This window comes from Tarenaya hassleriana, unplaced genomic scaffold (assembly GCF_000463585.1).
Source record: "Tarenaya hassleriana unplaced genomic scaffold, ASM46358v1 Cleome31, whole genome shotgun sequence".
Classification (NCBI taxonomy): domain Eukaryota; kingdom Viridiplantae; phylum Streptophyta; class Magnoliopsida; order Brassicales; family Cleomaceae; genus Tarenaya; species Tarenaya hassleriana.
The window spans coordinates 553,630-567,734 of NW_010966274.1; the positions used below are offsets into that span (position 1 = coordinate 553,630).

Here is a 14,105-nt window from a genome sequence, read left to right on the forward strand (position 1 = left end):
ACCACCGTAGCTAAGGATGGGTGACCTACTGGGAAATGAGTTTCGAGATCGTGGTTTGGTCGGGTCGGGTCGGGGTCGGGGTCGGGGTCGGTGTCGGGGTCGGGTCGGGTCGGGTCGGGAATATGTTTCGAATTTTTCGTTAGAATTTTCCAACGGAATGCGGTTGAAAATTCCGTTGGAAAATTCCAACGGATGCCGGTTGAAAATTCCAACGGTTTTCCAACGGACACCGATTTCTAACGACGAAATTCCAACGGATAAATCCGTTGGAAATCCGGCCATTTCCAACGGATTTACCCGTTGGAAATGACAATTTTTTTTGTAGTGCACACTATATTTCGGGTAACATGGATCACATGGTCACACCTGGAGAAGAATATATGTCGAAGTAAGAATAGCAAAATAAGGATATTTTTGATAATGTCTCCGACAAACTAGTAGATAAAGAGTCGAACACGTAACCTCTCAGACGAAGGAGGAAGTCCTTACCAACTCACGTGAGGTTTTTTTCCTCCTTAATATGATGTTGGATCTTTACTTATTTGAAAGAATAAAAAATTATTTGAATAAATCACAAAGGCACCTTCTAATAGGAAGATAGGATTTTCGAGTTATTAAACCTCATTAAGCGAACTAACATCCTTTTCGATTGAGGTATAATTATATTCGAACCGAATCCAATATAAAAATAATCGAATATTATTTTCCTAAAAAATAAAATTGACCTACCCTAAATTAAATCCGAAAAATAACCAATGAATCAATAATAATATGTAATATACGTAATATGTGTGTATATATATATAGAGAGAGAGGGAGAGGGAGATTTATGATCGTAATTATCATATTAAATGGAATTATTACCAGCCATTAACGACTATGTATGTGAAAAAGAAATGCTAAAGAACACGAGAGACCATTTGGGTATTACGTTACGATCTCAACTTTTGTAATAATGAGAAAAAATATATTATTAAATCCCATAAAAATACCACATGTGTCAAAAAATAATATATCAACTTTTAATTTGACAAAAAAATACAGTAAATATTGAAATATACTAAAAAAAAATATTTCAATTAGCTAGATATATTTTTTTGGCACATTTTATAAAATTTATGTATTTTTATAGGATTTTCCCTCTAATTTAATATGCTCTCAAAACACTGTCATATGATACAAAACACAACATGGATTTGGTAACTTCCTCTAATCCCATTTGGTCCAACTCTTTCGAAAATCTTGTAAATTAAAAAAAAACGGAATTAATTGCGGGAATCGGTTTATATGAAATAAAAGATTTTATTTTTATTGGAAATTAATAAAATAGGAAATGGCGAGTCAGTGACGTCTCTCTCTCTTTTCCTTCATACTAAGCCAATACGCAAACCCTTTCTTGACCGTCGAAAATATATAAATGAAAAGGACAAATACTATAAATGGAAACAAAATGAAATGTGAAACTCTTATTGTTTTGCGTAAGAAACCCGAAGAACCACACATATATTTTATATATACACATATATATATATATATATTAAAATACTATAATGGAAAAATTAAATAAAATACAGTAAATGAAAAAAAATGAAAATATTTTTATTTGGCATAATATTATATCTATTATTATTTCCAATTGTATATCAAAATTTATATTTTATTTAAATCACATATTTATATAACTATATATATATATGCGGCAACTTGAGTGTGGCGTGCGTCTTTGATTATAATGTGACAATCTAATCCCTTTCAAGTATGAATCATTATCAAATCAAAATCTTATCCCCATGTGGCTAACCTATGCCTCTTAAGTCACTGCAATTTCGTAATACATATGGTCCATACGTGTATATATATATATATATATATATGTGTGTGTGTGTGTATACACAGATATATATATATATATATATATATCACTTATGCATAGAAGTCTTAATTCAAACGGTTGACTAGATGATTTATATCATGTGTATCTTATCTCAAGCATTAGATTTACGGATCGATCGTCATGATATGTATAAGCAAATTTTTATTTACAAACTCTTGATTTTTAAAAGAAATACGAGTATTTGGCTTCATTTTGTTCTACATAGTGTACAATCTCAAAATAATTTCTATATAATTTAATTTTATTTTTGCTTCGGAATTAACATAAATTAATATATTAATGTTCCTTGTTCCTATATAAGGAAATTAGATTGGTACGAAGAAGGACCACTTTACGAAAATATCTAGGGTTTGAAATTGAATCCAGTCGTTTTCAATTATCATTGTATTCAATCTAACTTCATTTTTTTTAAAGAAAAATCTAGTTTGAAAGAAAATATCATATATACATTTGATATTTGAAAAATTAGCTATATATAATATACTTGATAGTAATCAAGGTTGTAACGCTAACACATAAATAACTAAATAGTTTGTGCGGTCCCAAAATTAGTCTAAATCTTGGTTAACGATATCCGGTTATCCAAAAAAAATTGAATAGATTACGGTTATGAATGAAAAGAGTTTTTAGAATTTTTGGAATCATAAAACAAAACAAAAAACTAATCAAGTTTTAATAAATTTAGTTTTTCTAAAACGTAAAACTAATTTAGTAAAAAAAATCAACTAAAAACCAAAAACTCTATTTTTTAGATTTATAAATATTACTAAATCCCAAAACCAAAAGTTAACAACCAAAAACCAAAAACTAAAACTAAAAATTCAGAATAAAAACTAAGCCGATAATTTATTGAATTCAGAATGAATTCTATATTTTTCAATAAAATAAAATTAGTTTCTCATTAATTTATTGAAATATGTGAGAGAGAAAAAGATGGAAAATTCGTTGAGTTCATATTTGCCCTCGAAACGATTGGACAACAAATATGTATTGGAATTATAGTTACAAAGTATAGCAATGTAAATAAATAAATAAATAACAAACACGATTTCATTATCATATAATAACAATTAGACCCCTCAGAAACCATAAAATTGCATGAGAAGGCTCTTTTCCTTCTCCCTACGCAACCGGCGTCGTTGATTTGACAATTCCAACATTTTCCGAAGCCAACTCTCTCTCGCGTCGTGAAATCCCAAAACAACCCCTTAATGTTTCTGCATTTGTGAAGTCCGGATAGGGGTAATTTCGTCGTTTCGCCAATGGATATGGATTTGTACGGGCAGAGACACGAAAGGAAGAGTTTCGAGTGGGGACATGCCACCCATTCACGGAATTCGAAAAGGCGACATAGGTTGTCGTTTTACGACAAAACTTGATGCGAGTGCCCGTCGTTTCGAGGCAACTAGGCCCTCTTGATCGTTACTAAAATGGTTTGTTTCTCGTTCAGGTAAAAATTATATATAATTGGAAAATGCGTGTATAATACGAACATATTGGCCTTGAGGAGACGAAGAAAACGAGTCGATCCACTCCTGTAGACCTACCAATAATAATCAAAGGAAAAATATTTGACTATATATATATATATATCATATTAGATCTAAAACGACAATTTTTAGCATTGTATATTATATTATGGAATCTGAGCCAAATGAAATAGTAAAAGATTTTAAGTATGAGATGAAATAAAAACGACTTGAACAATGTGTTAAAAAAAATAGGGATGTCAAAATGAGTTCGGCTCGCGAGTTAGCCCATATTTTTTTTATCTGAGTTTAGAAAATTTGAATCCGAAAAAAATAGATCCAACGAGCCAACTGGTCACGAACTGAGTTCATCGCGAGCCAGTTCGACAAATCCACGAGCTTGTTCACGAGCCAAAAAAAATTATTTTTATTTTTTAAGATTTTTTTAATAATTTTAAAAAAGATTTGTCAGTTTTTAATATTTTTTATTATTTTTAAATATATTAATTATTATTTTAATATTTTTAAATTATATTTAATATTATTTATTTATTTATTTGGTTTGCGGTATGACTCGCGAATTAGAGCGATTTGGATCCAATCATAAATTATTTTGTCTGAATAAAAACGGACTTATCGAGTTGATTTGAAAATGAACTGGTTCGGAACAAGATGAACCGATCTAGTACGAACCGACCCATTTTACATCACTAATTCAAAAGATGGAAATAGTAATCCAAATTTGGGTGGTTTAACTGATAATGATAGAATAAACTGTGGGGACAGACCTAAGACAAGAGGAATAAGAGCACACATGCCCCAACAATCTCATAAAAATATATTAAGTTTTTTTACAAAATTTATAAAATTTTAAATATATTTACTAAATATTTTCCTAGATACGCCTATTCAACAAAAGTTTTTTCCAATTTAGATTCCAATTTCCATTTGGGAAAAATATTCATCTAGACTTTCTAAAAAATTTATTTACATTAAAGATTCATTTAACTTTCAGAATATAAAAAGGAAATAAAGATACTACATGGAATTTTCCCATGTTAAACTCGTATGTGAATATGTGTACGTATATATGTATTAGGGTTCGACTGGTTGTACCGCAGCGGTTGCGGTTGTGGGTGGTAGCGTTTTCAAAACGTTTGATAGCGATTATATATGATTAGTACTGAATACATTAAAGATTCATTTAACTTTCAGAATATAAAAAGGAAATAAAGATACTACATGGAATTTTCCCATGTTAAACTCGTATGTGAATATGTGTACGTATATATGTATTAGGGTTCGACTGGTTGTACCGCAGCGGTTGCGGTTGTGGGTGGTAGCGTTTTCAAAACGTTTGATAGCGATTATATATGATTAGTACTGAATGGTTGAGAAGTTGTTGTTGGTAGCGATTGCGGGTGGGTGCAGTTAGAAGTGAATGGTTCATTACGGTTGCGGTTGCGTTTTGATATAAATTGTCAAAAAAAATATTATTTAAAAATAATTTTTTATAATAGTTTTGATTAAATTTTTCGTATCATTTGATAAAAATTATTTACTAAATTTATAATAATTAAATAATAAATTTAAAATATAAATATTATCAATTTAATTTATTTTTAAGTAAATATTTTAGTTTTTTTGTCAAAACGCCGGAAACCGCTACCAATATGCAAGTTGGAAGCTGCGATTAGAAAACACAAGTTTGGTTGCGGTTGCGGTTGGTTGCGATTCAACCAGTCAGTTTTTCAATCGCCCACAACCGTCGAAAATTGCAACCGCTTCGTTTGCGGGTGACGGCGGTGCAACCAGTCGCCCCCTTATTTATATTTTTTAAATATTATAGATGTTATAATTATCCTTGAATCTATAGACGTAGACATCCTTTCAAAGATATATGAACTTTCATTGTAAAGGATTGTATTATTTAAGATAGACAATGGTTGTCACTTCCACGTAAAATACCATTCTATTTTTTTTTTAATAAATTGAAGCATAAAAAACTAAATAAACAGAATTTTACGAAATATTATTTATCAGATTAATGTTTTTAAAGAGAAATCGTTTGAATTGTGATATTGCAAATGAGAATCAGATTCTTATCCACCGAAATAATTCAAGAATATTACTTCAACCAAAAACCCATAAAAATATCTAAACTTTATAAAATATATAAAAAATACATCAATTTTAATTTGAGAAATAGATACGTCAAATATTGAAATATACCATAAAATATATACTTCAATTATTCAAATAAAAAATCAGAAAATATATACTTCAATTATTCAAATAAAAATAATTTCATACATAGTCATTACTTATACTGTCGCTATTCAAATTGTTTGAAATTATTTTACATACGAATTTTAATGGACCTTAACAGATTTTAATTGGAAAATTGATATATAAGAAATTGTTTTCAATTTCAAAAGTTGAGATATTTTTTTGGTATATTTTAACATTTAATCTATTTATTTGTTAAATTAAAAATTGATATATTTTTTATTATATTTTTTAGAATTCATGTATTTTTATGAGATTTTCCGTATAAAAAATGGATAATTGGTGCTGTCCAATTTCTATTTAATTCTTTATGGTCCGTAATAGATCTAAATGGCATATCTAAAGATATTTTAGCAAGTTGATGTGCATATAGGTGGGAGAGAATTCAAGAACACATGCATGAATGAATCACGAAGCTACACTACAGTCATCACCATCAACATCACCATGAATGAGATATTAATTTCACTTACGACTCTCCCTCGTGTGTTTGCTTTATAAACCATACGATACGACCAATTAATTTCATGAATTACGTGTTGGATTGTTAGAGAAAATATGTGAAATTAGGGTTATGAAAAGCATATTATAACATGCAACCGGAAAGGGGAATGGCAAGAGAGAAATATGGAGCACATGACAAATCCCGTATTTGTGAGATAGTTTGAGAATTTAAGATTCTACAAAGGTTTGATTCCGCTAGTGGGAAGGAGGAGATGCAATTAATTGCGTGATTAAAGATTGATTTCGGATTCAAGGGGATTAAGTGAACCGAAAGCTCAATGAACCTCCTAATTATAAAAAAAATATTCTACAAGGGGTCGTAGGTTCAACACCATTTCCCTGCGAGTTTATCACCTTTTGAGTGATTTAATTACTTCACGTGGTTTGTAGATTATTGTGTAGAACCGAAGGTTTACCACCGCGTTCGAAAGACTGTGGATAAGTTCTCCCCGTAAAATAAATGTTACTAAGCTATAGAAATCGTTTTAATATACTATATGGTAAATAATTGAAAGGGGACTGACCATGAAACTAATGTTCTTAGCAACGAAGTTAGATGCAAAGACTTGGACCGTCCCACTGTAAAATGTTCCGTTAGCTGAATAGGCTGTGTCGTTCCACGCTATGGCCGTCGTCTCGTACCCTTGCCCTTGAAACGTTATGTTCGGCTTAGTCTTCGGAATCAACACTTTTTCACTGCCAAAAATTTGAAAAAAAAACATATATATTCATCTACATTTCCGTATATATGTATATATATATATATATATGAATGATATTCTAGTAAGATCAAATGTAGCAAATAATTTCAAATCACAAATCTATTCCCCCTGTAAAAATCAGTGTAATGTTTTCTTGGAAATATATTTTTGCAATACAAAAAATGTAACCTCTTTATCTTAAATTGAAATTTGAATCAGAAATATAAAAAAATATTCATAAATATTTTCATACGATAATAACTAGCAAAATATTATTCTTAAAAAAGATATATATATTTTTGTGGCACCAAGTAATTATGCAATTTTTTGTTAGATTTTAAATGATTTTGGCTAATATATTCCACTAATTCATATCCCATAGTACTATCTTAAATATCCATTATATCGAACTAACCACCCGTCTTAATAATGCGTTTGCGTGAGTGCAGATAATTGCGTACCAAATGAAAATGTGTAAATACGTATATTGTCCGAAATATATTTGTAAATAATTGAATTCACGTTACTCTCATTGTGTAGGCCAATTGTCCGTACAAAAAGTTAACCTTTCATGCATCATGTTACGATTGCCAAGAATTTTAAAATAGAAATTAAAAAAAAAATCTAGAGGTCAAAGAAACATGATAATAATTTATTAACCAATAAGATATAATTCGCTAAAAAATGGTGAAAAATACGTATAAACCATATAATAAATACAAATCTCAATTGCTATAAAAGCAACCGAGACCTTTTCCTGTCCCGTTAACCCATCATCCTTCGAATTCGATCCTCTTTCCTCTTCCTCTGTTTCTCCACCACGCATAAACCACCGGTTCGACCCGTGTAAACCGGGAAATTTCTGGTCGAACCGAATTAAACCGATGGAAAAGCCTGACTGCGTACGTGTCAAGAACAAGGTTCTGAAGTTACTACCTGGGTTCAGGTTTCACCCGACAGACCAAGAACTCATCGTCGAGTACTTGAAGCGGAAAGTTACCGGTTTACCCTTACCGGCTTCTGTGATATCCGAAACGGATATCTGCAAATCCGATCCGTGGGATTTACCAGGTGCAAATTTTCTCTTCTGGGTCTGTTTAAAATCAATCATTCGACCAAAAAGTTTCAAGCTTTTTTGATGATTTCGTACATGATTTTTCGAAGCAGGTGATTTGGGCTCCGAGAGGTATTTCTTCAGCACGAGAGAGGCGAAATACCCGAACGGGAACCGGTCGAACCGGGCGACCGGTTCCGGTTATTGGAAAGCGACCGGAATCGACAAGAGAATAATAGCCGGTTCGAGAGGGAACAAGGTCTTGGGGATGAAGAAGACGCTGGTTTTCTACAGAGGAAAACCACCGAATGGAACAAGAACTGATTGGATTCTCCATGAATATCGTCTTGTTGATGATACATCACATGACATGGACGCATCATCAACACACGTGAGTTTCTTTTTTTTTTTTTTGTAAATTCGTTTACAGTTTTTTCCTGCCCCGAAAAAACTGTTATATTAGTTTTATCGGGTTACAGTTAATTCGGATTCAATTATTTAAAATTTTGAGGTTTTATAAACAAACATTTACTCCCTCCTCTATTTCAAAATATTTTTAGTTTTAGATTATTTTTCATGTTTCAAAATATTTGTCACTACATTCTCAAAATATTTTTTATCGATAGTTTCCAATTTTATCCCTATCAAATTTCAATAAATTATTAATGATAACATTGTTTTTATCATTTCTTAAAAAAATGTGAAATAACCTAAAACTACAATTATTTTGAAACGGAGGAATTATTTAATTATTTCAATTGGTTTCAGTTATATATAATTAAAATTATAATCAAATAAAAATCTAAATTCGATTTAATTCCTACAAAAATAAATGAATTAAATTTTAAAATATTGCCCTAGAAAAATGTACATATTAATGGATAATATATTGTATGAATGATCAACAATTCTGTTTATACAGTTAATTCGAATTTAATTATTTTAAGCCTTGATAATTAATGATCATACAGTTATTTAATTTTATTTGATTAATTTTTAAATAATCAAACCATTTATCCATTCTAATTTTTTTTTCTATATTTTTTTTGTTAATGATTTGTTTTTCTACATATTTTCTAATTTTGTTTTTAAAATCTATTTCAAGAATCCACAGGAGAGGAGGGCAAGAGGGGAGAGCTGGGTCCTATGCAGGATATTCTTGAAGAAGAGAAACAAAGAGACGGAAGAGGAGAAATCGGAGGGAAGAGAGAGAAACCTCGAGAAGAAATCGCCATTGCTGTTCTATGACTTCATGAAGAGAGAGAAAACGTGCGACCTGAATCTGTCTCCTTCCTCCCCGTCAGCCTGTTCAAGTGGAGTGACCGAGACAACGTCGTCTTCTTCCTCGGACGATGAACAAACCAGCTGTCGGAAATCCGATAATAGGATTGTCTTTTTCCTGTAGAAACAATCTATCCTCTTATGTGTGTCTTCGTGTCAGAGTTTTGGTCTGGTTCTCGATCCACGGCTGCTGTCCTTTATTTCTCCGATGTGGGATTCATCATCATGCATTGAAATGGTTTTTGGAACGGCGTTACCTTTCGGTATTCGGTACCGGTATTTGATCGGTTCGGATTATTTGGTTCATACAGAAATAAATACCAAATCGGTTATTTTAGCGGTTCGATTTCATTTTTTATTTGGTTCTATAAAAATTGAATACCAATCGGTTACTATATCGGTTCGATTTCGTTTTTTTAAAGAAAAATGTATATTTTCTTTATAAATTTACGGTTTGGGGGAGATGGTTTAGTTCGGTTTTAAAATATTTGATTTTTTAAAAATATTATCGTTCGAGAATTTAAACGGTTTGGTTCCAAAAACGACATCGAATTTTTCACTTCGATCCGATTATACGGCTTCGATCCGATTATACGGAACCGAACCGTAACGATCAACCCTAATTTTAAATACTTATATACGTAACTTTAGAACAGGAAAACATAGAATTTGGAAGCGAAAGAAACTTTAGTTGGTGTGGTCAAATTATTTGACCCATATATTTATTTTCAGTTATGACTCAAATTGCAACTTTCTCAAAAAAACAAATTAAATTATAACAAAGATCATTTTTCTGTTATTTTTTTATTAAAGGTTTTTTATAAAAATTATATATATTTATACCTTATTGAATTGGTATCATTGTTAATTAAAAAATTTGTTCCAAAAAAGCACTATGATTCAATTTTTTTTCATGTATATTTATTTATACTTTTTAAAATTCTGTTAATTTAATTTAAATAAAATTATCTCGAATCTTTTTTTCATTTTGAGTCATTAGTGACAAAATTATATATTATTTGCTTTGTCCGATTTGGATTTATATCACCGAAAAAGAAGTTCTGTTAATGGATTAAAGAGATATTTATTTTTGTTTCATTTTTTTTGTTGCTGATTTTATAATTCAATTAAATTTATTAGAAAAAATTTAATTACAATCGAATTCGATTAGATGTTTTTCGATTAGTTTGAATTTGTTATTTACATGAAAATAGAGAAAATAACCTCTATCTATCCACATTAGTTAATCTGAAATAATCCAAATATATTTATTGTAAATAACTAATGATGTAGTCATTTAGATGGTACGTCAGCATCGCGAATGATCAGGCTGAGCAACTCGTTCGTTGTTGAATCTAATAATCTCTTAAATCAATGCTAATTTCCCCTTAATGACGAGATTATGCCATTAACAAGGGCGATGATTAATATACATAATCAATAATTACATCATTAATCTCGCATGCTGACGTCAATATCCGCGGGACTATGTGGGCGAAAAAAAAAATAAAATAAAAAATAAAAACAAAAACACAAAAAGAATCGAAGAGACGACGAAGTCAAGGATCAACGGTTTCCTTTTTCTCTAAACAAACGCTCCTTTTATGTTCATGGCATTATTAGGTTTTTTGGTACTTTCTCTTGGCGTTCGTCGTCCTCGCGAAATGACGTAGATGTGAGGAAGAAGACGAATCGTTCGTCGTCTCTGATTTTTGATTTTTTTCATTTTAATTGTTTTTTTTCGCCGGAGAACGGTGGTTTCCGGCGATGAAGACGTCTCTGCGACGGTTGCGGGGTGCGGTTCACCACAAGCATCAGGCCAAGGACCGGAGAGATCTCCGAGCTCTTACTCAGAAGGACGAGCTTGCTCAGGCATCGCAGGTTCCGATTTCTCCTCTGTTTATCTCTCCTCTTTCAGAAATCGGACTGTTTTCATCTTCTATTTCGTTAATTATGGATGATGAGATGGTTTTGGATTTGTATTCTTCTCGATTAGGAAACTCGTCGGATTTCTGTAGTATTGTATGAATTAGTTGCGGATTTCAGCTTAGTGGGAATGATTTAGGCCGTAAATTGCCGTGTATTAGATGTAGAATTCACGAACAGAGCTGTTTAAGTATTGGATTAGTTCGTGGATCTGGAGCTTCCACTGTTGTTATGTGTCCTGTTTTGAGGAAGTTCATGTTTTCTTTTAGTTATGCTAATTTCTGAAACTTACAAGGAATGTTTGGAGCTTGACATGACAGTAATAAATACCTAGCGTTTTGTTCGCTGTTTTGCAGGAAATGCAAGACATGAGAGATTGCTATGATGGTTTGCTCTCTGCTGCTGCTGCTACAGCGAACAGTGCATACGGTATTGCATTGATTTCTCTTGCTTTGCTTAGAAAAATACAACAGGCAACTGCAAAACATTGGTGGCCTGGAATCCAAAGCAATTTACTGTAGTGTTGAATGTGCTTACAGATAATACTTATTTTTAGGGAGTAATGCTTAGATTCAAACCTGAAATGCTTTCTCAATCCGTCTAGTTGGGGTTATATATCTGTATTTGAAGTTGGGGATGTCCTTATTATGATTGACTTCACTTGAAACTCTTAAGGATTTCTTTTGAAACTGTAAAAGTTAGAAAGTGCCTGTCCTTATCATTGCAGTTTTTCATTTGTTTGCAGAATTCTCTGAGTCATTGCAAGAATTGGGTTCTTGTCTACTTGAGAAAACAGCTTTAAATGACGACGAAGAAAGTGGTAAGCATGATGAGAAGATTCTGTAATATCTATTGCTTTCTCTCTTGCTATAATCTACACCATTAGGGCCAGTAGCTATTTGTTCCTTCACTTCTTTTGTTGCTCTGTGCACGTTACATTTGTAGCTTTTCTGTTGCTTTCAATTATATAAATCACTGCGTGAAAAAAGCCTGCATCTCTTGTTCCTATGCAGGTAGAGTGTTGCTAATGCTGGGAAAAGTGCAGTTTGAACTCCAGAAACTTGTTGATAATTATGTGAGTTGTTTGGACTTTGGATCTGGTACACATTGTTTCAAAACTCCTCAACTGAGTAATTCTTTGTCTAACAATTGAAATAATTGTTTTAATATATTCTACAATTTCAGCGGTCTCATATATTTCAAACAATCACAAGCCCTTCTGAGTCACTTCTTAATGAACTTCGAATAGTTGAGGTTTGTTCATCTGCAAACTTTCTTTTCTCTTGTTTAATTTTCTCTTCAGAACGTTGCCATGTGCATCCTGCATGTATCTTAACTTCCGTGCTAGCAGCGTGCAATTATCCATATTCTTTGTTTCACTACACTAGTAATTCGGTCGGTTGATTAGTTATAGTTAAACTATGATATATGGCAATGCAGGAAATGAAGCGGCTTTGTGATGAGAAAAGGTTAGCCATGTCTTCTATTCATTCTCTTTTCTAGACAAAATTACGTGCATTGCTCTACTACAGTTCAATGACAAGATGCGTGGTAGAAGCTTATTTTTGCTAGGGGAAATGTTGATTTACTTGAAGTAAATGATATACCCCTATTATTGGATGGTATCCTCTTTTTACAAGCTTATCAAAGTGTGTTTTAGTGTTATAGGGCAAAGTATTCTACTTGACACCGTTTTTTTTACATTCCAGAAATGTTTATGAACACATGCTTATGAAAACTAGAGAAAAAGAGAGGTCGAGGAGTGGGAAAGGAGAGACTTTTTCCATGAATCAATTACAAGAAGCTCAGGAGGAATATGACAATGAAGCAACCTTATTCTTTTTCCGTTTAAAATCATTGAAACAAGGTCAAACACGTAGTCTTTTGACACAGGCAGCTCGTCACCATGCTGCGCAGGTTTTCATCTTCCCTCCTTTAATCGTTTGTTCAGTTTCCAAAGCACTGGTTTGAATTCACTGTTGTGTGTTTGTGCAGTTATGCTTCTTCAAGAAGGCTCTGAAGTCTCTCGAAGAAGTAGAGCCGCATGTGAAGATGGTAACTGAGTCACAGCATATTGCTTACCATTTTAGTGGACTTTACGATGAGGATGAAGATGACGAAATTGAAAATAATGATGATGATGATGGCTCTGAAGCACAAGACGACGGGGAGTTGAGTTTTGACTACAGAGTAAATGACAACAACCAAGAAGATGCAGTTTCTGCAAAACACTTCTCCTCAGAGGTGATATTTATATATGTTTCTGGAATTGAAAATATATGACCTTGCTTTAGATGTTTTACTCGTGATGACTAAGATGCTACTATTTTGATCCCTCGATTCTTTTTCCAAAAGGTGATTGATTTTGAAAGGGTATTATAAACAAGGTGGACTAATCAATGAAGTCCTGACTTCTAGAGTAATGCGAAATTTGTCTTGCAAGGGAAAAGACATTATTTTATGGGGCATTGAATCCTTCCACAGCAAGTATGAGGATTGATGTTTAAATAGAATAAACAGGAGTGGTTAAAAAATTGGAAATGAGAATTTGTTCTGTATGTACAGTGACAATGGTTTATATCTATTGAGAAGTTTAATATCTTGCACTGCTTTATTGAATATAGTTTCCTATTTTCTTAAAATTGTCTCCTTATGCATGCAGTTGGGTCAGTCAGACATCACATTTCCACAGGTTGCAGCATCAGACACTCCAAAGGTAACAAAGCTGTTTTCTTTCCTCTGTTCTCTACTCCATTCTTGTGACATTTCTCCAGTGCTTGTATTCAACTCGTATTACCGAGTTCCTGAATTTATTATTTTGAAAATCGAGTTATGTCGCCTTCGATTACATGCTGCTGATGCTTTTGCACAGGAAAACGTGGAAGCAAACTACCGGATATCAAATTCGTTAATGGCGGAGATTAGGGCCGTTAGCCAGTCAGCACCCCTTTTGGCTGAGAACCGTACACCTCTTCCTGCTGTATTTT

At 32.3% G+C, this 14,105-nt stretch overlaps 2 protein-coding genes across 4 annotated transcripts in view; both read left to right on the plus strand.

Moving 5' to 3' along the window:
- Nucleotides 1–7,606: 7,606 nt before the first annotated feature.
- Nucleotides 7,607–9,529, plus strand: LOC104820528 (NAC domain-containing protein 83-like). 2 transcript variants are annotated; one of them, XM_010550996.1, is made up of 3 exons: nucleotides 7,607–7,928; nucleotides 8,025–8,302; nucleotides 9,026–9,529. In XM_010550996.1, exons 1-3 carry the CDS (start codon nucleotides 7,742–7,744, stop codon nucleotides 9,314–9,316), a joined length of 756 nt encoding a protein of 251 aa, XP_010549298.1. In that variant the 5' UTR covers nucleotides 7,607–7,741; the 3' UTR covers nucleotides 9,317–9,529. The 2 variants fall into 2 exon arrangements, with proteins under 2 accessions (XP_010549298.1, XP_010549297.1); XM_010550995.1 differs by having other exon boundaries at nucleotides 7,609–7,928; nucleotides 9,017–9,529.
- A 1,209-nt stretch (nucleotides 9,530–10,738) lies between these two features.
- The window catches only part of LOC104820529 (uncharacterized protein At2g33490-like), a 5,190-nt gene continuing 1,823 nt past the window's right edge, over nucleotides 10,739–14,105 (plus strand). The window contains exons 1-10 of one of the 2 annotated variants that reach the window (XM_010550998.2): nucleotides 10,739–11,073; nucleotides 11,475–11,547; nucleotides 11,864–11,938; nucleotides 12,132–12,193; nucleotides 12,304–12,372; nucleotides 12,559–12,587; nucleotides 12,828–13,035; nucleotides 13,114–13,362; nucleotides 13,781–13,834; nucleotides 13,991–14,099. In XM_010550998.2, the coding sequence (XP_010549300.1) occupies nucleotides 10,960–11,073; nucleotides 11,475–11,547; nucleotides 11,864–11,938; nucleotides 12,132–12,193; nucleotides 12,304–12,372; nucleotides 12,559–12,587; nucleotides 12,828–13,035; nucleotides 13,114–13,362; nucleotides 13,781–13,834; nucleotides 13,991–14,099 (1,042 nt within the window). In that variant the 5' untranslated portion in view covers nucleotides 10,739–10,959. The remainder of the gene's footprint in view (nucleotides 11,074–11,474; nucleotides 11,548–11,863; nucleotides 11,939–12,131; nucleotides 12,194–12,303; nucleotides 12,373–12,558; nucleotides 12,588–12,827; nucleotides 13,036–13,113; nucleotides 13,363–13,780; nucleotides 13,835–13,990; nucleotides 14,100–14,105) is intronic. The other variant, XM_010550997.1, reaches the window with a different exon arrangement.